General features: G+C 48.9%; 2 protein-coding genes across 5 annotated transcripts in view; one reads left to right on the top strand and one right to left on the bottom strand.

The window, feature by feature from the left end:
• Window positions 1-21,030, top strand: part of PCNX2 (pecanex 2) — a 344,391-nt gene extending 323,361 nt beyond the window's left edge. For 2 of the 3 annotated variants that reach the window (XM_063707871.1, XM_055372884.2), the window contains exons 29-34: window positions 2,818-2,977; window positions 3,972-4,202; window positions 5,119-5,393; window positions 6,048-6,235; window positions 17,933-18,381; window positions 19,992-21,030. In XM_063707871.1, the coding sequence (XP_063563941.1) occupies window positions 2,818-2,977; window positions 3,972-4,202; window positions 5,119-5,393; window positions 6,048-6,235; window positions 17,933-18,381; window positions 19,992-20,165 (1,477 nt within the window). In that variant the 3' untranslated portion in view covers window positions 20,166-21,030. The remainder of the gene's footprint in view (window positions 1-2,817; window positions 2,978-3,971; window positions 4,203-5,118; window positions 5,394-6,047; window positions 6,236-17,932; window positions 18,382-19,991) is intronic. The other variant, XM_004028606.5, reaches the window with a different exon arrangement.
• Window positions 21,031-25,673: 4,643 nt separating this feature from the next.
• NTPCR (nucleoside-triphosphatase, cancer-related) overlaps window positions 25,674-27,632 on the bottom strand; it is a 28,286-nt gene continuing 26,327 nt past the window's right edge. The window contains exon 5 of one of the 2 annotated variants that reach the window (XM_004028605.5): window positions 25,674-26,294. In XM_004028605.5, coding sequence (XP_004028654.2) covers window positions 26,226-26,294 — 69 coding nt within the window. In that variant the 3' untranslated portion in view covers window positions 25,674-26,225. The remainder of the gene's footprint in view (window positions 26,295-27,632) is intronic. The other variant, XM_019031945.4, reaches the window with a different exon arrangement.

Here is a 27,632-nt window from a genome sequence, read left to right as displayed (position 1 = left end):
GATAGAGAATATTTATAGAAAGAAAACAAAGCAAAAAAAAAAAAAAGGAGAAACTGTTCTTCCTCTCCTAGGAATGCAGGATGAGTTGCTTTCCCAAACCTCCTCCCCAGGTTCATCCAAAATTTAAAGGCCCCAGGCTCTGAGAGATTTCCCTTGGGTGATACCCCTGTTCTCCATCCTGGCAACACTCAGTGACATGTGGGAAATGGAAGCAAGGCAGGAAAAACCTAGGAACCTGAACACCCGGATAATCTTGAAAGATCCCTCTTTTTTAAAAAAATACATAAGTGTGTGGAGCTGTAATTTTTATATAATTGAGTGTTGGCCAAATATGAAAGACAGTGGAATTGAATTCTTTTTTTTTTAATTATACTTTAAGTTCTGGGATACATGTGCAGAACGTGCAGGTATACACGTACCATGGTGGTTTGCTGCACCCATCAATCCGTCATCTACATTAGGTATTTCTCCTAATGCTATCCCTCCTTTAGCCCCCCAACCCTCCAACAGGCCCCAGTGTGTGATGTTCCCCTCCCTGTGTCCATGTGTTCTCGTTGTTCAGCTCCCACTTACGAGTGAGAACACGCAGTGTTTGGTTTTCTGTTCCTGTGTTAGTTTGTTGAGAATGATGGTTTCCAGCTTCATCCATGTCCCTGCAAAGGACATGAACTCATCCTTTTTTATGGCTTCATAGTATTCCATGGTGTATATGTGCCACATTTTCTTTATCCAGTCTATCATTGATGGGCATTTGGGTTGGTTCCAAGTCTTTGCTATTGTGAATAGTGCTGCAGTAAACATACGTGTGCATGTGTCTTTATAGTGGAATGATTTATAATCCTTTGGGTATATACCCAGTAATGGGATGGCTGGGTCAAATGGTATTTCTGGTTCTAGATCCTTGAGGAATCGCCACACTGTCTTCCACGATGGTTGAACTAATTTAAACTCCCACTAACAGTGTAAAAGCGTCCGTATTTCTCCATATCCTCTCCAGCATCTGTTGTTTCCTGACTTTTTAATGATTGCCATTCTAACTGGTGTGAAATGGTATCTAATTGTGGTTTTGATTTGCATTTCTCTGATGACCAGTGATGATGAGCTGTTTTTCATATGTTTGTTGGCCGCATAAATGTCTTCTTTTGAGAAGTATCTGTTCATATCCTTTGCCCACTTTTTGATGGGGTTATTTGTTTTTTTCTTATAAATTTGTTTAAGTTCCTTGTAGATTCTGGATATTAGCCCTTTGTCAGATAGATAGATTGCAAAAATTTTCTCCCATTCTGTAGGTTGCCTGTTCACTCTGATGGTAGTTTCTTTTGCTGTGCAGAAGCTCTTTGGTTTAATTAGATCCCATTTGTCAATTTTGGGTTTTGTTGCCATTGTTTTTGCTGTTTTAGTCATGAAGTCTTTGCCCATGCCTATGTCCTGAATGGTATTGCCTAGGTTTTCTTCTAAGATTTTTATGGTTTTAGGTCTAACATTTAAGTCTTTAATCCATCTTGAATTAATTTTGGTATAAGGTGTAAGGAAGGGGTCCAGTTTCAGTTTTGTGCATATGGCTAGCCAGTTTTCCCAATACCATTTATTAAATAGGGAATCCTTTCCCCATTGCTTGTTTTTGTCAGGTTTGTCAAAGATCAGATGGTTGTAAATGTGTGGCATTATTTCTGAGGCCTCTGTTCTGTTCCATTGGTCTATGTATCTGTTTTGGTACCAGTACCATGCTGTTTTGGTTACTGTAGCCTTGTAGTATAGTTTGAAGTCAGGTAGCGTGATGCCTCCAGCTTTGTTCTTTTTGCTTAGGATTGTATTGGCTATACAGTCTCTTTTCTGGTTCCATATGAAATTAAAATATTTTTTTCTAATTCTGTGAAGAAAGTCAGTGGTAGCTTGATGGGGATAGCATTGAATCTATAAATTACTTTGGGCAGTATGGCCATTTTCACAATATTGATTCTCCTATCCATGAGCATGGAATGTTTTTCCATTTGTTTGTGTCCTCTCTTATTTCCTTGAGCAGTGGTTTGTAGTTCTCCTTGAAGAGGTCCTTCACATCTCTTGTAAGTTGTATTCCTAGGTATTTTATTCTCTTTGTAGCAATTGTGAATGGGAGTTCACTCATTATTTGGCTCTCTATTATTGGTGTATATGAATGCTTGTGATTTTTGCACATTGATTTTGTATCCTGAGACTTTGTTGAAGTTGCTTAATCTTTCCTCTTAAGCCTCACTCTTCTGCCTCTTCCTCTCATCATTAAAAAAAAATGGTGGGATTGGGAAATGCATGTTCTCTGAGAACCTAAATGACCCATTTAACATTTCATTTAGTTTTATTTCCTCTCTCCATATTGTGGTTGAATCCAATGACATAGCCCCAAAATGATACACAGAAATGCAAAGAAGAAGAAGAAAGTCTCCTGCATTACTCCACAGTTAGCATCATCATCTCTGGGGAGCTGGTTGTCTCTGGGGTTTCATTGGGGTAGATGAAACTGTGTTTTAGCACTCTAACTTTGAGTGGACACGTGAGGCCAGTTCTGACCTGGAATCCTAGTGTCACATTCAGCGATCAAGTACTTTGGTGGCTCCTAAAATGACTGAAGACAATGCCCACGCCATGACACTAGCACTTATGAGGGCCCAAACATGGGCTGTAGGGGTAGGCACTAGGTGCACTGGGATGAGTCCTGTTATCTTCATTTTCTTGCTATATCAGCCTAAATGTTAAGATAATTCTTAGACAAATGGGAGACTCAAACTTTGCTCACAATGACAGGATTGTGAAATTCGTTCCATTTGAATTAATAGTAGTTAGGACTTTGTTTTGCAGCCTGGATTCTTTCCTGTATGGCCTCCATGCCCTCTTCAAAGGTGACTTCAGAATTACAGCACGTGACGAGTGGGTATTTGCTGACATGGACCTACTGCATAAAGTTGTAGCTCCAGCTATCAGGATGTCCCTGAAACTTCACCAGGTAAAAACCTATTTATTTTATTTATTTATTTATTTATTTATTTATTTATTTATTTATGACATGGAGTTTCACTCCTGTTGCCCAGGCTGGGGTGCAATGGCACAATCTCGGCTCACCACAACCTCCACCTCCCGGGTTCAAGCGATTCTCCTGCCTCAGCCTCCCAAGTAGCTGGGATTACAGGCATGTGCCACCATGCCCAGCTAATTTTGTATTTGTAGTAGAAATGGGGTTTCTCCATGTTGGTCAGGCTGATCTCGAACTCCTGACCTTAAGTGATCTGCCCGCCTTAGCCTCCCAAAGTGCTGGGATTACAGGCGTGAGCCACTGCACCTGGCCAAACCTATTTTTTTTAAAAAACTATCACTCAGCTACTCGGGAGGTTAAGGTGGGAGGATTGCTCGAGCCCGGGAGTTTCAGGCTGCAGTGATCTATGATTGCGCCACTGCACTCCAGCCTGGGTGACAGTGCAAGACCCTGTCTCTCGGGGAAAAAAAAAGAAAAAGGATCAGCCTGAAACTTTAGGGGAAAAAATGGCCTTTAAAAATATGGTCCCTTTCTCTGCACGGCACTGTAAGTGGGTTTATTACTTAGGTAACTAAGCATTGAAGCCGTCCAGATATTCTTGACTTTAGCCAATGGTGATTTGCCGTCAAGAGCAGCTAGGAGGTGGTGATATTCCACTAGAAGAAAGACGGGTATTGTGCAGAGACAATGACTTGGCAAAAGTGCCCAACCTATATCTAAAACTATATCTAAAGGTCAGAGGAACCTAAGCCATGAAGCTCTTTTCTAGGCACATTCCATTGGTTAGGGCAATGAGATAAAGAGGTGTCCTCTGTGCCGAGCTCAGGATTTGGAAAAAGAACAGGAGAGAGGAAGATGAGGAAAGGACTTAGCTTTGGAGGTCACTGGCCAGTTGCCATCTGCATGCTTCCCGGGGGTGAGTTCCTCTAGTCCTTGCCCAGCCCACACCCACACTTCTTCCCACCAGGACCAGTTCACTTGCCCTGATGAGTATGAAGACCCAGCAGTCCTCTACGAGGCCATCGAGTCCTTCGAGAAGAAGGTGGTCATCTGCCACGAGGGTGACCCGGCCTGGCGGGGCGCAGTGCTGTCCAACAAGGAAGAGCTGCTCACCCTGCGGCACGTGGTGGACGAGGGCGCCGACGAGTACAAGGTCATCATGCTCCACAGAAGCTTCCTGAGCTTCAAGGTGATCAAGGTATGGCGGCCACGCTTTCTGGGTCCCCTGTTGGCTCGTGTCTCTCTATCTGAGAAGAAATAGAATGGTGGTGGGCAGGGGGCACTGACACAGGAGTCTCTGTGCCAGCATCCTCTGTTCAGAGGGATGTTCTGGAAGGAGCGCTGGCCGGCAAGTGGGGCAGGGCATGGCGCCAGGCTGGGTGCTGCGTTCCCCTGGCAGGATCACCCTCCACCTCACAGAGCCAGCACACAGACACAGACTTTGCCAAGAAGACCCAGTAGACACACATGTAGGTGAGAGTCAGGATATAGCTTATTTGTAAAGACTTTTTATTCTCTAGAACCCACACCTTTCTCTCATAAACCATTCCTGGATCCGAAGGCCTTATTCCCAATGGCTCCTCTTTTCATATAGCTTCAAATCACTAAGTGAAAACAAAAACTACTTTCTCTGCATTCTCTCTCAGTTTCCCCATGAAGATGGCATCATATCCGTCTTGCAGGATGGCTCTTCTGGCTTAACTGTGAAAAGAGCTTTACACCAAAGTTTTGTAGTCACAGATATTCAGTCCCAGAGTCCTGCTCTCTCATTGTAGTTAAAAACCAATAGATTGGCCGAGGCGTGTGGATCACCTGAGGTCAGGAGTTCGAGACCAGCCTGACCAACACGGAGAAACCCCGTCTCTACTAAAAAATACAAAATTAGCCAAGTGTGTTGGCACATGCCTGTAATTCCAGCTACTCGGGAGGCTGAGGCAAGAGAATTGCTTGAATCCGGGAGGCGGAGGTTGCAGTGAGCTGAGATTGCTCCATTGCACTCCAGCCTCGGCAACAAGAGCGAAACTCCATCTCAAAAAAAAAAGAAAAAGAAAAAACCAATAGACTGGAAAACACAGGCCTTCTGCCTTTCTTCCCATTCCCTCTCTGACCTGCAGGTTAACAAAGAATGTGTCCGAGGACTTTGGGCCGGGCAGCAGCAGGAGCTTATATTTCTTCGCAACCGCAATCCAGAGCGCGGCAGTATCCAGAACAATAAGCAGGTCCTGCGGAACTTGATTAACTCCTCCTGCGATCAGCCCCTGGGGTACCCCATGTATGTCTCCCCACTAACCACATCCTACCTAGGGACACACAGGCAGCTGAAGAACGTCTGGGGTGGACCCATCACTTTGGACAGAATTAGGACCTGGTTCTGGACCAAGTGGGTAAGGTAAGTTTTTACAACAAATGCCTCTGTCCAGATGCTGGGGGAAGGCGTGGGGGATGCAGGGAGCTCTGTACTCCTGGTTCAGATTTCACTGTCAGCCACCATTTTCTCATATGATTAAAACTGCTACCCCCAAGTGGCATCGAACAGATCATTTGTTTCAGCAAGCAGTCTCAGATTATGAATCCATGGAAAATCTCATACGGATGAGAATCTCTTTCCCCCACATCGGCACAGGCTGAGTTCTTGCAGAGCTGCCAAGGTTATCAGTCTTTAGCAGTAACCATTCCACATCTGTTAGCAAGAACTGGAAGAACATCCCCAGCACACATTTCTCTTCTTACCTGGATGTAGTAATCAGTTGGGATGAATTCTAAGAAGTTTTGCCTGAAGACGACAGAGCTCCCCATCGAGCCTCAGTGCTAAGTGTTCTTATGGAAGGTTGAGACTGAAGCCCATTCATCCTGGTGCAGTCTGTTCATTTATTAGATGCTGAGGTTTGGGAACAACAGCCCCTCTTCCCACCAGCATGCCAGGTGGGCTACTCACCTGGAGAGCACGCTCTTCGATCCCGATTTAGGCAAGGCCATGGTGGTGTACTTAAGGGGATTGGAAGTGTGTTGCTGAGAATCCTCAAAGGACTTCTCCCTCCCGCAGGATGCGGAAGGATTGCAATGCCCGCCAGCACAGTGGCGGCAACATTGAAGACGTGGACGGAGGAGGGGCCCCGAGGACAGGTGGCAACAATGCCCCGAGTGGTGGCAGCCAGGAGAGCAGCGCAGAACAGCCCAGAAAAGGCGGTGCTCAGCACGGGGTGTCATCCTATGAAGGGACACAGAGAACAGGTGGGTGCAGCAGGGGCCTCCAAACTATCGATGAAGTCCTATTTGGTCCCAGTGACCAATGCCCTGAGTTATGATGTTGTTTAAACCTCTGAGAGCACCTTCTTGCATTGGGACAATAGATGCCGGAAATTTGCAGACTCTTGTAGGTTCTGCTCAGAAAAACAATTCTCTATCTGTTAGATTCAGCTTTTACCATCTATCCATCTGTCCATGACCTTGGCCAGCCATTCATCTGTCTGTCCACCTGTCCAGGGGTCGCTCCATTCCATTCCATCTTTCCATCTCTCACTCTATGACCGTTTGACGGTGTGCCTTCTGTGTCTGGCTGTGTTGTAGCTATTGACCCATGTACTGTCTCCCTCTTCTGCAAGTGTCCGTGGGGCACACAAACAGGCCTCCTGCCTTCCCTCTCCTGCTTCTCACTGATTCTCACCTTCCTCCACTTAGACTTGACATTTCAGAGCAGAAGAAAAGAGGGCAGAAAGGGTGCCCACAGATAGGAACCTAGGAGGTGGCTGCAACCAAGCCTGGCTGAGTCTAAAGTTTAAAATTATGTTTAAACTAACACCCAAATAGTTATACTCCACCAGATGGATGAAGTTCCAAAACTCCACTGGTGGTCTGCACTGGGGAGGAGGTGGCTGGACTAGAAAAGGAGATCCAGAGGATGAGTGTCCTGGGAACGTGAGAGAGATGGATGCTCTGCCCTGGTTCCTGCTGGTCCTTGGCTTTACCCTCTGGAGCATGTTAGTGGTTTTACTTTTTGGCCTCAGTTCTTCCTCACCATCCAGAAGCATTTAATAAGTGCCTCTGTGCATGCTTCTCCTGCCAGCTCTGCACCAAATGAGCCAGGAGTTACAGTCCCTGCCTCCTGGGAGTGCCCAGAGCAAGGCAGAGGATTGAACAGAGACAGTAGGATGTATGCAAACATGAGCAAGATATGAGAGAGAGAGAGAGAGGATATATGTATAAATCAAAAAGTATCTGAGACAGCTGTCAATTAATTTAGAGGTTTATTTTGCCAAGGTTAAAGAGGTGCCCAGGAAAAAAGGACACAAGCGACAGACCCAACTGTGGCTACTTTTTCCAAAGAGGGTTTGGGGACTTCATTATTTAAAGGGGAAAGAATGGGCAATAGGGGAAAAAGGCGGGGCAGGGGATAAGGAAAAGGGGTATTTTGCAACCACTGTGACCAGCCTTTGAGGCTTTGATCAACCTTCACTGAATCCACATTTTACATGTAAAAAGCGTGGGTAGAGAAACAGTCAATTGTACATTCATCTCCAGCTCCGCAGATCTGCATTTTTACATAAAGTAAACATGGAGTTGAAGAAGGAGTCATGTGTGCCTTTGTCTCAGGTGAGCAGATGGAGGACTCCTAGTCCTATCTTTGTCCCGCATTTGTAAAGATAAGCTGTTCATTTACATTGTCAGGGTGAAATTTAACAGAACTGTTTTAGAGTAAAGATCTTGGGGCCCACAAGGAATTTCTCTGCAAGCAAATTGGGAGGGAGACAGTTTTGCATGTCTTAGTTCCCAGGCTTGACATTTTCCTTTGGCATATGAGTTTGGGGAGATTTTATTTTCCTTTCACAGATGCTAGATAGGTAGATAGGGACTGATTGATAGAGGACAGAAAGAAAGGTAGGTAGGTAGATAGATAGGTAAATAGATAAAATAGGTGGTATCAGCTGCTCAAAAGAAAGGAAAAAAGATCTCCCCCTGCCCCACCCACCCCATGCTGTTTACTCTGAGGCCCTACAGGACACCTGCTGGAGGCCTCCCATGCAGCTCCCAGGCCTCCGGTATCTCATTGTTTAGTTAACATTTCTTATCACATGAAAAATGTGTTTGAGGATCATGGGAGTGACTTTCCAGGTGGGGAAATGCAAAGTAGCTTCCAAATGGTGAAATGCCTAAGCATCTGTCATTTGCCAGTACTTCCAGGTGACTTGTGTGGACTGGAGAAAGTCCAGAATCAGGGGGGTCTGGCTGCGGGGTGGGCAGGGTCAGAGACAGGCGTCAGAGGTGGGGGTTCCAGAAGTGCTTCAGACCTGGTTTCTTGAAGCTTGGCAGAAAAGAAATTGGAGGCCGGGTGCTGTGGTGCACACCTATAATCCCAGCACTTTGGGAGGCTGAGGTGGGAGGATCACTTGAGGTCAGGAGTTCAAGACCAGCCTGGCCAACATGGTGAAACCCCGTCTCTACTAAAAATACAAAAAAAAATTAGCCAGGTGTGGTGGTGGGTGCTTGTAATCCCAGTTACTTGGGAGGCTGAGGCAGGAGAATCCCTTGAACCCAGGAGGCAGAGGTCGCAGTGAGCCGAGATCATGCCACAGCACTCCAGCCTGGGTCGGGGGAGAGGAGGGGGAAGAAATTGGAAACACCTTCTTCCCTTTCTTCCTATAAAACAGCACCTGGAACTGGCCTTGCCTGGAAGACCTGGTGTTCCTTCCACTCCCTGGAGTCCGAACACCATAGGCAGTGAGCGTTCCTCGCATTTACAGGAGCAATCACAGCTTCCCGTTTGTGGAAGAAGTCAGAGCAGGATCTTTTTTTTAAATTGGATTTTTAAGTTAAAATTTAATAATCAAACTATACAATCAGCATAGTTTAAAACTCAAAAAGGACTGCCTGGATTAAAACAAAAATAATGGGTTTCCCCCCTTCACCCCCCAGCAACATTCCTAATTCTCAGAGGTTACTGCTTCCAACTCTTGCAGCTGCTTTGTATTTTTTGGGCATCTACCTCCACATATTTAAATGACACGCTTACTCTGGAGCAGGATCTACTAAAGCCTAAACCAGCTGTTAATTTCTCATGAATGCTTCTTAAAACTTCCTGCCAAGGCCACCGCTGACTTTCTACATTTTATAAGTAAAGGAGCATGCCTGGCGAAATACCCCACACACCACATGCCTTGGCCACACCTGCAGCCTGAGTTTGTCCCAGGCTCTGAGACCAGTTGTTGTCCTGCTAGGGGGATGGAGGGTTGGGGAGATTTATGAAGCCCTGGGCCAAGCATCAGCTGCTTTGAACTCACCCGCCTTGCTGCCGCCCTGCTCTTTCTCTGCCCCCAGGTGTATTCACAGCATCCTTGCTGCGGGTGATAAAATTTGATAACAGTAACAGTTCTCAGGTTCTACTCTACCAACACCATCCTGAGTACTTTCATGTGCACATTCACTGGATCCTCATCATGGCTCTTAGAGATGCAGGTGGTTTCACCCTCCTCATCTTGCAGATAAAGAAACTGAATGTATTAGTCTGTTTTCACACTGCTACAAAGATACTACCTGAGACTATGTAATTTACAAAGGAAGGAGGTTTAATTGACTCACAGTTCTGCATGGCTGGGGGGACCTCAAGAAACTTACAATTATGGTGGAAGGTGAAGGGGAAGCAAGACACATCTTACATGGTGGCAGGAGAGAGCAAGAGTGAGGAAGTGCCACACTTTAAAACCACCAGCTCTCATGAGAACTCACTCACTATCACGAAAACAGACTGGGGGAAACCACCCCCATGATCCAATCACCTCCCACCAGGTCCCTCCCTCAACACATGGGGATTTTTTTTGGGTGGGGATACAGAGCTAAACCATATTATTCTGCCCCTAGTCCCTCCTAAATCTCATGCCCTTTCACATTTCAAAACCAATCATGCTTCCCAACCATCCCCCAAAGTCTTAACTCATTACAACATGAACTCAAAAGTCCAAATCCAAAGTCTCATCTGAGACAAGACAAGACCCTTCCACCTATGAGCCTGTAAAATCAAAAACAAGTTAGTTACTTCAAAGATACAATGGGGGAACAAGCATTGGGTAAATGTCCCCATTCCAAATGGAAGGAATTAGCCAAAACAAAGGGGCCACAGGCCCCATGCAAGTCCAATACCCAGCTGGGCAGTCATTAAATCTTAAAGCTCCAAAATCTCCTTCAATGCCATGTCTCATGTCCAGGTCACACTGGTGCAAGAGGTGGGCTTCCGATGCCTTGGGCAGCTCTGCATGGGTACAGTCCCCGCAGCTGCTTTCGTGGGCTGGTGTTGAGTGTTTGCAGCTTTTCCAAGTGCACAGTGCAAGCTGTTAGTGTATCTACCTTTCTGGGATCTGGAGGATGGTGGCCCTCTTCTCATAGCTCCACTAGGCAGTACCCCAGTGGGACTCTGGGGGCTCCAACCCCACATTTCCCTTCTGCACTGCCCTAGCAGAGGTTCTCCATGAGAACTCCGCCCCTGCAGCAGACTTTTGCCTGAACATCAGGCATTTCCATACCTCCTCTGAAATCTAAGCAGAGGTTCCCAAAGTTCCACTCTTGTCTTCTGCACACTCTTAGGCCCAACACCACATGGAAGCAGCAAAGGCTTGGAGTTTGCACCCTCTGAGGCAATGGCCCAAGCTGTACCTGGGCCCCTTTTAGCCACATTGGAGTTAGAGTGGTTGGGATGCAGTGCACCAAATCCAGAGGCTGCACAGAATAGTGGGGTCCGTGGCCCAGCCCATGAAACCATTTTTCCCTCCTAGGCCTCCAGGCCTGTAATGGGAGGGGCTTCCGTGAAGATCTCTGAAATGCCCTGGAGACATTTTCCCCATTGTCTTGGCTATTAGCATTCTGCTCCTTGTTACTTATGCAAATTTCTGCAGCGAGCTTGAATTCCTCCCCAGAAAATGGGCTTTTCTTTTCTACTCCATCATCAGGCTGCAAATTTTCCAAACCTTTATACTCTACTTCCTTTTTAAACATAAGTTGTACTTCCAAACCATCTCTTCATGAACAAATATGACTGAACGCTTTCAGAATAAGCCAGGTCACCTTGTGAATGCTTTGCTGCTTAGACATTTCTTCCAGCAGATACCCTAAATCATCTCTCTCAAGTTCGAAGTTCCACAGATCTCTAGGATGGGATAAAATGCCGCCAGTCTCTTTGTTAAAGCACAGCAAGAGTGATCTTTGTTCTAGTTCCCAAAAAGTTTCTCATCTCCATCTGAGACCTCCTCAGCCTGGACTTTATTGTCCATATTACTATCAGCATTTTGGTCAAAACCATTCAGCAAGTCTCTAGGAAGTTCCAAACTTTCACTCATCTGCCTGTCTTCTTCTGAGCCCTCCAAACTGTTCCAGTCTCTGCCTATTACCCAGTTCCAAAGTTGCTTCCACATTTTCAGGTATCTTTATAGTAATACCCCACTCTGCTGGTACCAATTCTCCATATTAGTCCATTTTCACACTGCTCTAAAGATACAACCTGAGACTGGGTAATTTATAGAGAAAGGTTTAAATGACTCACAGGTCCACATGGCTGGGGAGGCCTCAGGAAACTTACAATCATGGCAGAAGGCGAAGGGGAAGCAAGGTGTGTCTTACATGGCAGCAGGAGAGAGTGAGACCAAGGAAGTGCCACACTTTAATACTATCAGCTCTTGTGAGAACTCACCCACTATCACAAGAACAGCCTGGGGGAACCACGCCCCCATGATCCATTCACTTCCCAGCAGGTCTCTCCCTCAACACATGGGGATTACAATTCAAGATCAAATTTGGGTGGAGACCAGAGGCCTAGAAAACTTAAGTCACTGCCCAGTGTCACCCAGCCAGGCAGTGGCCAGTCTGAGATTCATTCCCAGGTGAGCTGGCCCCAGAACTTGTGATCCCAGCCACCTTGCACCATCCCATTGTCCTGGCCCCAGGGATGCTGCTTCAAGTGTCCTTGTCCCCAGCCCTGGGAATGAGTTGATGGAAACAAGCACTACTGAACACTGAGTGTGCCGCCCTTGCTTCCTGCCCTCCATCTGTGCAGCTGGCATGTCTCTGCCCAGCATGACTTTGTCCTGTCCCCTGGCTGGCAAGGGTTCCATTTATAAATGATCTTCCTTCTGGCCCCAGGAGCAGGCAAAGCTGACACCCAGTTCTTTCTGAAGCAGCCAGCAGGGGCTCCTTTACTTTCTCACTGTGGTCAGGGAGGGACAGGAGCAGAGCAAGGGACTATCTCAAGTTCCTTTCTGGCTCAAGGAGCTGACATGCTGAGGAAAGAAGGCACTGCAGCCTAGGAAGCTATGCCAAGGCTTTTATCCCCAGCAGAGGGTCAGAGAGCTAGAAGAAGACAGGGGAGATTGAACAAGGCCTGCTACCCCTTTCCCACTTAAAAGAAGGAAAAACCTCTCTCTCGCTATCATCTCTCTTGCTTTTTCTCTCTGGTCTTTCGTGCAGCTCCGACAACACACAAAATCGTAAATCTCCACAAAGCAAGTCAGAGTGATTTTATTTAAACTTAAATCAGTTCACATTGTTCTTCTGTTGAATGATGGCTTGAGCTCAGAATGTGTGAGTCTGCTTGGGCTGCCATAACAAAGTACCATGGCTCAGGTGGCTTAAACAGCATGAAGCTACTGTCTGCCAGTTCTGGAGGCTGGAAGTCTGAGATCCAGGTGTAGGCAGGCTTGGTTCCTCCTGAGGGCTGGAGGGGAGTGGGGTCCAGGACCCTTCCCTAGCTTGTGGTGGTTCACCGGCCATCTTAGGCATCTCCCGGCCTCGAGAAGCACCACTGAGCTCTGGCTTGGTCTTCACATCATGCTCTCCCTGTACTTCTCTGTGTCCACACATCCCCTTTTTATAAGGACACTGGTCATCATGGACTCAGGGCCCATCCTACTCCAGTATGACCTCATCTTAACTAATGACATTTGCAATGACCCTGTGTCAAAGTAAGGCCCCACCCTGAGGTCCTGGGGGTTAGGGCTTCAACAGAGGAATCTGGGGAGGGAACATGATTCAGCCTGGAACACCCATGTGCATCCCATGTGCACCCCTCCCCCGCAGGCCCCCATCTGGCCTGCTGTCTCTCTCATGCCTTCTCTCCCTTCTCTCAGCCCTCTCCTATGAGCCCACATCCCCAGCACATGGTCTCTTGCTGTCCCTCAATAGTGGCAAGCATTCTCCTCTCCAGGGTCCCCTCAGCTGCTGCCTCCTCTGTCCCCAATGTCCCTCTCCCAGGCTTGTAGCTCCTTCGCTTACTCACACAGCCTCCCATCAAATCCCAGCTTATCCAAGAGAACCTGGCCAGCCTTCCATACAGCACTGCCATCCCCCTGCCCCACTTTCTCCTCCCCTCCAATCCCTACCTGATGCATGTCCCTTTTCTGTGGTCGGAATTCCCCATGAGCTGCTCACTGCCCGGCATCTAGGACAGTGCAGCCCACGGCGGACGCTCAGGTGGGCAGCCCTAACTTCTGCAGAGCCTGCGACAGGAGCACATGTGAAGACCGCACCACCCTCTTCCCCACTCTTCCCACATCTTGCCAGGCAAGGGGCTGCCTGCATGCACTGGAGCCTCCCCATTTACATGCCCGTCTAGGGGTGCACATGCCTGCAAGTAGGCCCAAGGTCCGCCCTGGGAGAGGACCCTGGGGAAGAGGCCTGTGCAGGCTCCAGTTTGGGGCAGGGAGTTCCGGAGTCCTGGGAACCCAGCACATGGCCAAGCAGGAGTAGGTGGGAGCTGGTTGACATGCTCCTGTCTCCACAGCTTCCTGGCCCTGTGGGGACAGAGACGGCTGCAGGGGCCACCAAGGGAAACCTCTGAGGTGCTGGGCTGGGTGGTAAGCATGATCCTGGCTCAGCAGACAAAGGTTGGACGAATGAGTGGATGGTTACCCCTCCTGGCCTCAGCCACTTACACTACAGCTTCCCTAGAGGGCGAGGGTGCAAGGCCCTCGGGTCTCAGACTTGCAGCTGTAGGCAGGTTCTGTCACAGCCAAGAGCAGTGGAGCCAAGAGCTGCTGATCTTGTTGGCTCTCCTGAAATGTACCATCATGACCTTGGTGCCCCAATCCCCCTGCCAGAATCCCTCCAAGATGTGATTCAACTATCCAGAAGGCTCTCTAGCACTGACTGCGACCGGGAGCACAGAGCTTTCACTCCCCTCAAGACACTGCACCTGAGACCCAGTGTGCAGGTAGCCCGGGTTCCAAGGAGAGCAAGCCCAAGAAGGAGGCTACCACAATGGGAGGGGCGGCTCTGCCTGGCCTTGCCCGGGACACTGCGGAAACCACCTACCTGCCATTCCCAGCAGGCCATCATTCCCTTCAGGGATGTGAAGATAACTGGATTTGATTTCAGTCTCTGGCCTCCTTCTCACCCTCCTTCTAGTTCAGTAAAACAACCATGCCCGTCCGAGTTGAGACACACAGCTCCCAGAAAGGAAGCCAGAGACCTGCTTGGCCAGTGCAGGGGCGTTAGAGGCCAGTCTCCAGCTATGGGGAGAACATTCCTGATCCCAGATCTTTGGACTTGACCCTGGAACAATGGAGGAATCACCTTCCTATTTTCCTAACCTTTAGCTTGCCCTCCAGTCTGCAGTGGCAGCCCCTTGGGCCCATCTACAGGTGCTTGCCTATGGGTCTCAGCCTCTAGTCAAGATATTAATTTTTTGAAATGCTTCTAATGGCCAAGTTTAAGAAACACTGTACCCACCCCGAACTTTCTGAGACTCACTGGATTTCTAATCAGGGTTTTGGCATCTGGTCAGTTTTGCAGGTTTGTCCTGTGTATCCTTTACTTACATGTTAGTGTACTGGGTGCTGAGCTCATAGAAGTGACACAGGGGTCCTTTGCTGCAGAAAGGGCACATAGTGGAGAGGACCGTGCATCAGACAGTGACAACACAGTATGCTGAGTGCCATTGGAGAGGTGGTTGGGGACCTCGCAGAGTGGAGGACCTGCCTCTCTGGGAAGGGCATGACAGAGACCCTTAGCCAAGTAGCAAAGAGTGAGCAGTTTTTTTTTTTTTGAGACGGAGTCTCACTCTGTCGCCCAGGCCGGACTGCAGTGGCGATATCTCAGCTCACTGCAAGCTCCACCTCCTGGGTTCACGCCATTCTCCTGCCTCAGCCTCCTGAGTAGCTGGGACTACAGGTGCCCGCCACCACGCCTGGCTAATTTTTTGTATTTTTAGTAGAGATGGGGTTTCACCGTGTTAGCCAAGATGGTCTTGATCTCCTGACCTCGTGATCTGCCTACCTCAGCCTCCCAAAGTGCTGGGATTACAGGCGTGAGCCACTGCGCCCGGCCGAGTGAGCAGTTTTGAAGGGCGACTTTGAAACAAATTCTCACAAGGGTCTTGTTTTACTCACCAAGTCACCAAGACTCAACTCACATAACTGGGGACCCAACTGCCCCCACCCTTCGTTGGTCCTTGCCTCAATTCTGGCCAGGTATCCCAATCCTGAGCCCTTGCTAGAGGCTGAGCGGACTGGGGTCCCTCCTGCCTGAGACCTCACAGACAGAACTCCTCTCCCCAGGCCAGCCACGCTGTGCATCTGCTACTGCTGGTGCACATAGCACTTTGCACCCAGCTGCCAGGCGCTCACTACGCCAGCCTCATCTAGGGCCTGACAACCTGCAATCGTCTTGCTGGGGTAAAAAGCATATGTCACAGCTGAAAGGGGAGTTGGCCTAGCAGTGGAGGCTGGTGACCTACTTACCGGTGAGCAGTTAGGAATTCATAACTAATCCGAATCCCAGATTGGAGAGGGAGGCTGTGTTCTCATATTACTAAGGAGCTACACCACGATTGTTCAGATAACATCAAAGACAAAGGAATTAAGTGCCACAATAATAAACCAAGGAGGGTGATTTATATGTAAGGTATTTCCATTCAGGTTCTAAAAAGGTTTTCCCTAGAAACATTCATAACTTGGTAATAGAGTAATTTGCAAAATAAGTTAAATTGTAAAATAATGATCTTGAGTAGCACAAATGCATTTAGCATGGTTTGCTTCCTTAGTGCTGTTCCATTTGCAAAATTAATTTAAAAAAAAAAGAGCAATGAGAAAACCTGAAGCAATGAAATCGGGTGGCGGGGGAGTCCTTGTCTTGCACAGACTACAGCAGGCCACTTCCCTTTGACACACAGTGGGTTATTTGTCCCCTTGTTCCTGGAATTCTCTAGGAAGTTCCCCACCAAGTATGGGTGGTCTATTGAGCATCACAATCACTGACTTGTGGATAAATGTGGAGTATTTTTGGACAGTGATCAGCTTTACGATAGAAATCACAAACACACGTCCGGCCTTGCCAGATGCTGAATAAACTAATAAATCGCCCTCCTTATTTTTCATTCTGATTCATCAGGGTCCCTTTCCTCCTCTCCTTTTTCTCTGTAAGAGGAATATATTCAACTACTCAGCCGGGACCTTTCAGGCCGGCCCGAATGCACCCCTCCTGCGGCAGAGGCGGGTGGGCCCCACGCGAGGGGCTGAGCACACTCGTCCCAGGGAGGGCAGCCCCGTCCTGCGGAAGCCCACAGCACTGTGGGGCGAGCGCTCCTTACTGTCAACACACGGGCAGGAGAAAGTGAGATGGGAGCACCAGTGCCCTCTGCAAATGGGCACTTGACCATCACAGCATCCAAACTGGCACTGTGGTCAACAGGAGGCAGAAAGGCCCCTTCAGCCTAGGCCACGGTGGGGTGGGGTGGGGCTGGAAGGAACCCTGGAATCCCCTTCGTAATGTGTATCCCTAAGGAATTGCCTCTCACATGATGTGTCAGTTCTTGGGTTCTCCTGGAGGCAGCCACACCCGCTTCAGAATCACCAGATGCATAATGAATAATGGGCATTTGGGGTGAGGTGGAACACAAGGCAATGCATAGGACGTCCTTTCTGATACTCATGCCTCCGCCCCCTTGTTTGTCTTTATTTAATGCCTAATTGTAGCAGCTGCAGGGATATGCCCATGATGCCGTTCATAGAACCGTGACGTCACTAGCTGTTCCCATCAAAATGATATTTTGCAATTAGCCCCTAGTGATCATGGATGCTCAAGTTAAGCCACCCGGTGTTCTAGCCAGCACCCGTTTCCTCAGACTGCTTAGACTGCAAAGCTGAACCACAGGCTGCACAGGGCCATCACGCACAGAAGACCCCATGAAGTTATCCTGCTTCCAGCAGCATGGACACAACCACATCTTTGGGGGTAGTCCAGTCCCTTTTGTCAAAAATGGCCTTGTCTAGACAAGTTTCAGCAAAGGCTGGGGTGGCAGGGCCCCTGAGGGGCGAGGCAGTGGGCAAAGGGGCTGGCTGAGAAGAGCATGGGAAGCAAGGCCCGGGCCTGGCCAGTAGTTGTGGGCCTGTAAGGGAAAGCTATTCTGGAAAAGAAGCGAGGGCATGGGCTTTCAGCTCTCCTCCCCTTTCTTCTTTTTTCATGGCAAATAAAAATGACAGAACCCTGCACGTTTTCCTTTATCACTGCTGATCAGATGAGCATAGGAACCAAGGTCCTGAGCCAGGATCATATTTGGGTTTACTTTATGAGCCCAAGTTCTGCTGCTGGCATTGTCCTGGTTCGCCTGAAGTAAGCAGCTTCCAGGGATGTGGGACTTTTCAGTGCTAGAACCAGGACGGTCCTGGCAAACTGAGCAGATCTGTCACCCTGGCTGCAGCTTCTCACACTGTACCCCCAACCCCAGCCCCCACCCTTGGGTGCCCTTCAGTCGGCCCTTTGGTTCTCAGGACCTGGACTTGGCGGGAGGGAGTGGGTGAGGCAGTGGTCAGGCTTCCACCTCTTGTCCCAGCCTTGCAGGTGGTGCACTGAGGAGGGGTCCTTGGGCCCAGGCAGAGCAGGCCACCTGCTGCACCACACAGGTATCGATGTTCATGACCCACCCGCTACAACTCTGTGTTCTGCTTTCTTTTAAAGGCAGGAGGAAAGGCAGGAGCCAGTCCGTGCAGGCACACTCAGCGCTAAGCCAAAGGCCGCCCATGCTGAGCTCATCTGGCCCCATCTTAGAGAGCCGCCAAACATTCCTCCAGACGTCCACCTCAGTGCACGAGCTGGCCCAGAGGCTCTCGGGCAGCCGGCTCTCCTTGCACGCCTCGGCCACGTCCCTGCACTCTCAGCCCCCGCCCGTCACCACCACCGGCCATCTGAGTGTCCGTGAGCGGGCCGAGGCGCTCATCAGGTCCAGCCTGGGCTCCTCCACCAGCTCCACCCTGAGCTTCCTCTTCGGCAAGAGGAGCTTTTCCAGCGCGCTCGTCATTTCCGGACTCTCTGCTGCGGAGGGGGGCAATACCAGTGACACCCAGTCATCCAGCAGCGTCAACATCGTGATGGGCCCCTCAGCCAGGGCTGCCAGCCAGGCCACTCGGGTAAGGGGCTGGGCAGGGCTCACCAGGACAGGCTGGGATGGTGGCACGGGCTCCTGGCCTGAGCGTGGCACCTGCCTTGCGTTCCCACCCTTCTGCCTGCAGAACCCCATCCCCTTCTCTATGGGGCTCCCAGAGTGACAAAGGACAGTGATTAGACACGAAGTGGCTTAGCTGCTCTTGAAAGCAGACAAGATACAGAGCAGATATCCTGTAAACGATAATGCCCAGGCAGGCACTGAAAGGAGTCACCGGATACAGAGGTTCTGCAGAACTGTGGCCATCTGCCCTACACCGGGGCATGAGGGAGAATGCCCTCCACCCATTCACACAGCAGGACTCTTCTCACATGATTCTGGCCTGAGGGAGAGGAAAGGACACCTGTCAATGCTGGAGTTAGAGCTTCATTGCTTCTCAGCCAATCGATTTGACTTTAAAGCTGCTGAGATGGCCCACTGCTTTTAGGTATTTAAATACTAGACAAGGAGAGTTCTAAGGACTTCACCCAAATAAGCTGTTACTTGTCCAGAATCCCAAACCAGCTGAGATGAAATGAATACTTGAGCTTCATCAGTGAGAAAAAAGTAAATAAATACCCAGCAGTGCTCCTATGTGACCTGGTAGACAGGGAAAATCGATGGTGTCAAGGCAAAAATGGGTCAGGTTTGGAGAGTTCCCCCACTCCTTTTGAGTGTTCAGGTTTTCCTCACCATGGCTCATGCTTTCCATCAAGCACCAGAGTTGCAGTGGCTTGGCCTCTGGTTCTGGGTGAGGTTATTTGCAGGTGGAGATGGGGGGCTGCACCTGAACATTTCTTGTGTCACCCTCCCTCTCCTTCATGGGAAACAGCTCTCCAGGGAAGTACCTTCCTGCCAGGGGAAGCCAAGGCTGGGCTGGCCGCCCTACAAGGAGCCACAGGATTGCAGCCATGGGTGCCACCTTTCATGGAAGGGGAGATTTATGGGCTTTCCTGGAACCCCCAGGCTGTCCTGGCCAAGAGGAAAGAGCTGGTTACTTCAGGAGTTTGACCTTAGTTAGATAACTAAAAGAATACATTTCCTCTCCCTTTTATTTCCTCAATAAAAATGTACAAAGTATCACCCTTCTCCATGCCCCAATCTGTGTTAAAGTCACAGTCTATGGGTGTAGTTCTGGGATTCTGTCAAATTCTCCTTCCTGCTCTCCAAAATGGACAGTTGTCATTGGGACCACATGCCCCCAGAATACAATGGCCTCTGTGTTCTACTGGGGTCAAGCCTGCTAGAACTCAGCATTCGTGACAGGGGCTAAGTGTGCATGAAGTGACACTGACTACAGCTAGAAAGCCAGGCGCACAAATGCCCCTTCCCCCCAGGGCCGCTCTTTCCAGCGCAGTCATCCAAAAAGGCCCATGTGCAGAGCCCCTGTGTCTCAGATGCTGCTTCAGTTGCCCGTCCTGTCCTCAGAGGCCACTGTGCTGGCCCTCTATCATTTGACCTGACTTTAGAACCTGACCTCAAGGACATGGCAGCGCTAGCCTTTAGCTCCCACAGCACGGGTGGGGGTGATGCCAGTTAGAAGTGGGTAGTGAACATTTGCTGAGCTGTTCACTGTTTCTCTCTTCTCTTTGGAAGCACCTCTCCGAGCCATGTGAGCCCCCTGATGCCACCGAGCAGGGGCAGCTTTGTGACCGACGTCTGGCTGAGGCTGTGGCGGACACTCTCGGGGTTGTCTGCAGGAGAGCAAGCCAGGAGGACATGGGCCTGGACGACACGGCCTCGCAGCAAAGTGTGTCAGACGAGCAGTGACGGGCATGCGGCCGGGCGGGGAGGCTGGCTCCCCCACACCTCCCACCTGCATTGCTCTCCCTCGTGCTCCCCAAATCACAACCAACCAATACCGCGATCCATGAGGGACTCCTCCTGTGGAAAAGGAGAGCTGTTCCAGAACACAGAACTGATCTCAGGTTTTTGAAAAAAAAAAAAAAAAAAAAAAAATCAAACAACAACAACAAAAAAACCTCACATGATGGGGAAACAAAAAAAAGCAACAAAGAAGCCACACCACACCTCCCTGGCCAGGCACAGCGCTGCCCAGAGCGGCACACCACGGACAGCACCACACATGTTCCAGAAGCTGAAATCTCAAACAAAAGCCATTTACTAACTTAAAACAACTCAGCAGAGCCATGAAACAAATGCCCTGATGCAAATAAGACAACTGCATGTTACATCATCGGCACTTTATACATTAGTTACCACGAAAAAGAAATGAACAGCAGCACGTCTGATACCATCAGCTGGGCAGATGCATTAAGGTTAAATCTAAGTGTCAAGAAAACCCTATTTCTTTATAATATTTATGCAGCTGTTAAGCGTAACATGGTGGCAGCTTCACAACAAGAACCGTGATCATGCATGCAGTCATGTCTCCAGTATTCTGTGAAAAGCCAGGATACGTTAGGATGTGAGTTTAGAAACTGAGTCCATTTGGTGCATGGAAATCCACCACGGAGTCACACAATGCTCCTCACTGTAGTCCAAGCGATTTGTGGGCCGCCAGCACCCTGCGGGCTTCACAGGGACGCGTGCTTGTTCTCCAAGCCCCGCAACCCTTACTGTGCACACAACATCGCACACACCTTTGTTTTTGAAATTAAAATGTTTATAGTTATTGCTGCGTCCAGTGTTTTGAGTTATATTGAAGCTTCTCATTTCTACAAGTATATCTTTTATGGTGAGAATGACATTTGGGTAAATTCTGAGACAACTTTTCCCATCTTCAAGACCCCAGGAACCTGTATCCTTGCTGGGGTAGAGGTCCCAAAATGCAGTCCATAGAGTATCACTGGCCTGGTGAACCATCCCTTTTCAAAAGACAACAGTTAGAAGGAAATACTCAATTTTAAACAGTCACACAAATTTCTTCAAAGTATTTAGGATTTGGAAATTTGAGGAGAGGGTTGGGGGAAGGGTATTGTAGAGAATCTCTTGCCCCTTGGAAAGTAAATGGTAATGCTTTTCTAATTTTTTTTTTGTAAACTAAGAATCAGCAATTAATAAAAGCAAGTGTACTCTATAATCACAGACAGAAGGTTCTTATTTTCAGGTCAGCACTCCCTAGAGGCGCAAACTTTATTTAATTGAAATGCAGTTGTTTGTCTAATGGGAAGCTGACAGGGCCTTGCTGCAGTTCTCTAAGGTGGCCAAATTAAACTTGGCTGGCAGCTCCTGTAATCCTCTTGGGCAACTTTACAGCCAAGCCCCAAGGGCTAAATGGCAGGCCTGGAGCTGTGAGTGTGGCCTCCCCATGGAGGGTGACTCCTTGAGTTCAGTGAGGAAAACCACGGTGCCTGGCAGCGGTCAGCCAGGAGTATGACTGGCCACTCCTTAGGCATCCAGAAGTAGGAAACACAGAAAGCATTCCACAAAACGGGGAATCTCCCCAAAGAGCTAGAAACCCAGGCTGGAAGGAAATGGCAGTGCAGGCAAGAGAGCAAGAGCACCCTGGGTGCTCCTCCATCCCGTTTCTCTGGGGAGGTTCATGAAGTGCTTCTGCAACGGTTATTCTGTTCATTGCTTATCACAGTTCACGAGTTCTCGTGGCATCTTTTGTGGGGAGGAGGGAGGATGAAAGTGACACAGTGTATCTACAACACTAAGGCCACATTAATCAGATAGGAATGCAGTGATGCTCTGCACCGTCTATGAGAGCGGGCATCTCGAGTGTGCATACCGAGGCACAGATGTGCACACACATCCGCAGGCAACTGCACCCACAGAGAAAAGGTGGCAGTATTGGAGTCACCCCAGGATTCTTGGGGGCTGTTTGACCAGCCATCAACAGTGCAGCCATACTTCTTTTTCTTTTTTATCGTGGTACACAACTTTTGTATTTACAACTCATGAACTTGTTAATCTGGTCCTTCATCTAGTCAGCTATGTATCAGAAAGGACTTCCTGCAAAATGTTACATTCTAAGCCCCCATTTAGAGGAGGCATCCCTAAACTGACATTTCTTGCTAGAGTTGTTCAAATATTCTGCCAGTATATAGCTAAAGAGTTATTTTCCAGTTCAAGAGTTATTTGGGGGCTGGGCGCGGTGGCTCACGCCTGTAATCCCAGCACTTTTGGAGGCTGAGGCAGGCAAATCATGAGGTCAGGAGTTCGAGACCAACTTGGCCAACATGGTGAAACCCCGTCTCTACTAAAAATACAAAAAATTAGCTGGGCGTGGTGGTAGGTGCCTGTAATCCCAGCTACTCAGGAGGTTGAGGCAGGAGAATTGCTTGAACCCAGGAGGCGGAGGTTACAGTGAGCCGAGATAGCACCACTGCACTCCAGCTCAAGCGACAGAGTGAGACTCCGTCTCAAAAAAAAAAAAAGAGTTATTTGGACACAGATCAAAATGGTTTCTCCTCTAAAGATAATATTAAAACCATAGCACTTGGTTTTATATAAATCATGTGGCCAGTTTGGCATTATTGATTCTAAATTTTGCAGTGTGTTGAAATCATCTGGCAAGTAATTTGTTAAAATCATGCGATGCTTCAACTTCTTTGCCCACAAAATGTGCGATGCAATGCCTGTTTACTTAGCCCACCCGTCTCCAGCCTCATCTAGCATGCTGTTTTGTCCCAAGTCACTATGCTACACAAGCATCCGCCATCAGCACACACACAGGTGTGATACACAGACACAACCTTCTATGAATACGGTAATTGGCAGGAAAAGAAGAGGAGCAGGTCTGTTCCACATTTTCCAGCCCACCAGCGTTCCCACCCCCTTGATAACTGGAGGGCTGGGAACTGAGTGCCTGAACTTGCAGCTTTACTAGGATCTCTCCCTGTCAAGGCTGATCATCAGAGATGACACTCTATCCATTTAAAAGACTCACCCATCTCCCTGCATGTGCTTACCCTCACTCAGAGGTAAGAAGAAACAATTTATTAAACTATTAACGTGTTAAGCAGCTGGCGGTATGATCTGCTAAGGAGGAAAAGGAAAGAATGATTTAGTAAATCATTCTTCAAATCAGTCCTGATTCCTCCCATCCGACCTTGTTATTCTAGCTGAGATTCTTCATATAAGCAATACACGTTAATTCTGTGCTTTTCAAAGTGAATTCCTCCTTGAGACTCATATCCAACCATCTGTTAGATATTTTGCTTTGTTTGAATAGGAGGCATTCCAAACTCAGGTATAAGAGAATCCCTGACTTCAATCTGCCCTGCCGCCCCTACTCCACCATCCGGCAAGAGCTCCTCACCTCAGCCGTGGCACCGACAGGGAGGTGGCGCTCAGCTCTGCTCCTCTCATCCTGGCTGCGTGCGGGGAGGGGACGGTCACACGTGGAGTTCTGCCACAGCACCTCTTCTTCCTTTAGATCTCAGCATGACACTGTTGCTACAGGCTGTGTGCGTTTGGCCCTGAGTTCTAGTTATCTGTGAATTCATCTTACCCTTCATTAAATGTCATTGCCTTACAATACAGGGATTGCATCTGACATCTCCATACATGCTCCATGATCATTCTGTTTGACTAATACAATAATCATTTCAGGACCTCACCACAAGAGACACTAAACGTTCTTTGGATTCACAGCAGTTTATCACTGCTAAATGTCAACTCTGAGGTCTGGGGGCACAAAACGCACTAAACATGCTAAAGCCTCCAGAAGGACGCAGCAGGGAGTGATGAAAGAGTGAACTGTGGAGCCACGTAGACGTGGGTTCAAATCTCCTTTGTCACCACTATCACTGTGCTCTTGAACGAACCACTTAAACACTCCAAGCCTGTCTCTTTACCGTTAAAGGGAAAGTGTGCAGAAGCTCCCGCAGCCCCAAGTGCTAGGGGCCACCCTGAATCTGTTCCACACAAGTGCATACTTTCAAGTAGGCAGTGACACTCCCACCCCACATAAGCACAACTGGCTTCAGTGATAAGCCCCTCAGACTAGCTATTTAACTTTGAAATAACCTTCACCGCTTTCTTTCTCATTTAAGACAAAATCAAAGTCTACAAAACAGACACGGCTGAAACACCAAGCTCAAAAGGACAAGCACCAGAAGGAACATGGCCCTTGGTATTTCAGATGCATGAAGGGCGGAAACACAAAACGGCCTCCCGGAGGTGCCAGGAAAGGCTCCATCTTGATGGGGTCTCACTCCAGCTGGGGCTGACCAGCTCCACCACGCCTGGGTGCACATTGATGACATTTCCCCAGCCTGCCTCCCTATCTCTTGGTTCTCCTGAGGGCTGTGGTACTTTCAGATTTACGGCCAGGATCAGGTTCCCAGGCCTTTGTGGGAAGCCTCTACCCAACTCGGAGGTCGTGCCTCTCCTGGCCCACTGAGGCATGCAGCCCACACCGGTGTCCTGGTGATGGTGGCTGGAAGTCACAACCAGCCTGCCAGACGTCCTGAGCTCGGAACTCAGTCTCCCTGAACAGCCCCGCCAGGCAGGGACTGTGGAAGGAGATGCCCACTTCCTCCTCCTGGGCAAGTAGCCCTTTTGAGGGATTAGTTCATAATCTATTAGGCCTCCCTGTTGTGGTCCCTCCAAGGCTAGGCAAGTCCAGGTCAAGCTTCACAAAGTTACCTTGGAAGAAAAGCGCTGAGGAAACAGACACTGATGGAGGAACCAGTCCTGGGCTGCGCACCATTTTGGTTTTGACGTGAGCCCCTTCCGCCCCATTCACCGTGCCCCAGTGCCCAGCCCAGGGCTCCTCACCTGCCACATGCCCGACTTGTCCACAGTTAGAGAGAAGGCACACTGCTGCTTATGCCAGTGGGTTTGTAGCCAATGCTAATTTGTTTAAAAAAAATCCTGGAAATTCATAGATCTTCACCAAAAATGACCTAAAAACACTGTATCACTCCAGTACCATCTACCACTTGGAGGGAAGTTTTTATCCTCTATCAGTTCTGGGGTTTCAGTGGTCTCTTCTACTTTTCTACTTCATTTGTATAGTACCCCTGTTATGGGCTGAACTCCGCATTGCTACACCATTATTCCTGATAAGCCCAGCCCCTGGCACTGGGCACTCTCCACAGTTGTGTGGAGTGGTGGACAGTTTCCTTCTGTGGTGTGACATCACTCTCCTGAGATGACAGCCACTTCCTGCTTTTCTGGAAGGGAAACTAGGCATAGAAAGATTCAAAATTGCTCCCGAGTAAACTAAGGCAAAGCAGTGCTCTTATGCAAACCCGTGGGCCTGAGCTCTTGTCATCTGGTCGGCTGAATATCAGATGCTATCAACACTTCCAAAGGTTGTGTATTCCTCCTACACAATGCCTCCTGTCTGTAACCATCAGATTTATTTTTATATTTATTAAGCAGTAAGCAAACAGAGTTGGGGGAGATGACCTAAAATGGCTTTCTTTTGGAATAATATTTTTTAAAAAATCAAATAACTGTTATCACTTTAAGTTGCATGAGGCTGAAGCTGCACCTGGAGAGGAATTTAATTTTCATGACATGCAAAACTGATTAGGCAGTGAACTCTTCCCTCCCCCTTCCCCTGAACACATTTATAAACTTTCAACGGGGGTGAATTCCATCTAATACTCTGAAAACCATTTCTCATCTCACAGTTTACCCAAATCATGGGCATGACTGCAAGAGGAAATAAACAAGAAATCTTTAAGCATAGATAAGCCACAATGGATTGTTAATCTTGTACAGACAATCCAGCACTAAGGCTAATTTGATCTTTTAAACATTGTATGGAAAACAGCTGTTGAGTTTTCTCTAGAAAAGCCCACAAGGTTCCATAACCCCATAGGCATACAGCCTCGACAGGCATGGCTCCATCAGGCTCCTCCTGAACTGGGCACTCCTTCATGGGAGGCAGGAACGCACGTGTCTTCACTTCCTGCTGCTCTGCACCCATGTCACGATATCTGGCAGAAGGTGGTTTCTGTTTTCCTTGGTGACCTGTGGGAAGAAGTGAGAGAACAGGCTTCAGAGCTCCTTTCCTCTTCTTCAATCTTGTGCTAGGTAACTCTCTAAAACAAAAGCCTGGAAGGCTGGGAGAGGGTGAGGTATGTTTTGTTACCCAGGCAGGAGGCCCAGCTCTTCAGGAGCACTCAGAAACAGGACAGGTATCACCGAGTCCCAGCATCACTTTCTGCCAAGTGACAGCTCAAAAAGTCAAAGCGGGTTTGGAGCCCAGACAGATTTCAGCCAACCATGGGGAGAGCTGTGAAGTGAGTCCGACGAGGCACACCGGGACGGATGATGGGCACGCAGGACCAGGCAGGACCCCTGAGCACGACCTGTCCTGAATGGAAGGAACTCAACTGTTGGAGTGAAGCGAGGAGGAGAGCCTGGGAGCCGGCGGGGCCCAGGAGGGCACCAGCAGAGCAGCAGTGAAGCGCCCAGAATTCTGGGATGCTCAGTCATCTACTCGCCTCTCCACAAACATCAAGTGCTCATTTGAAAGATGGAGAAGTGGGAGAGCCAGAGACGTGAGGGTGCCTCCGTACAGACTGTTACTCAGGCCTCCTGACCGCAGTGTGTTCTCCAACACTTACACCAGTACAAAATCAAACAAAAGCAACGAAGAGTTCACCAGAGCTTTACCCGATGATCTGTTTATTTTTCTTTCACTACCACACCATCCCAAGTGCCCCAGGGTAAAGGAAGGGCCATCTCTGCTCCCATCACGGTGCCTTCCTACTTGGCCCATATAATATCCATCCACTCAACACACGCTGATGGGGTGGAAGGGCAAACAGGAGCCAGGCACAGAGATGTGGATAGAGAAGCACCACATGACCCTGACCTCATGGAGCTCGCAGACCAGGACAGGACAGGCATGAACAAGGACAATGAAGGAGTCTGGGGGGCAGGCAGGAACAGGGGCATGTGTGGGGATCAGGGGCAGGAAAGGCTTCCAGGGGTGCTTAAGCCTGGATGTAATTTCGACAGGTGAACCATGGAGAAGGGGCTGAGCCAAGGTTCCCGGTAAGAGCGGGGAGTGCATGTGGAAGCCTTCTGAGGTTCAGGGTGGTTGTATCTGAAGAGGGGGCCTGGCATACAGTAGGTGCCAATACATGTCCAAGGAGGAGATGCAGAGCGGACCTCGTCAATTCTGGTTCCTGGCACCTGCTCACCCTTCTTGGAAGAGTGCTCTGATCGTCTCTAGGAGACTGTACAGTCTAGGAAACTTGCCTGCAGCCAACAAGTGGGCAAGCCAGGCCCTGGTAACTTCTCTGAGATCTGTACCCCAAGAGGAGTGACTGAGATCTGCACCCCAAGAGGAGTGAGCTC

The sequence above is a fragment of the Gorilla gorilla genome, chromosome 1, assembly GCF_029281585.2.
Source record: "Gorilla gorilla gorilla isolate KB3781 chromosome 1, NHGRI_mGorGor1-v2.1_pri, whole genome shotgun sequence".
Lineage (NCBI taxonomy): Eukaryota > Metazoa > Chordata > Mammalia > Primates > Hominidae > Gorilla > Gorilla gorilla.
Note: the sequence above shows the minus strand (reverse complement) of the source record. Positions and strands in the feature narration are given on the sequence as shown.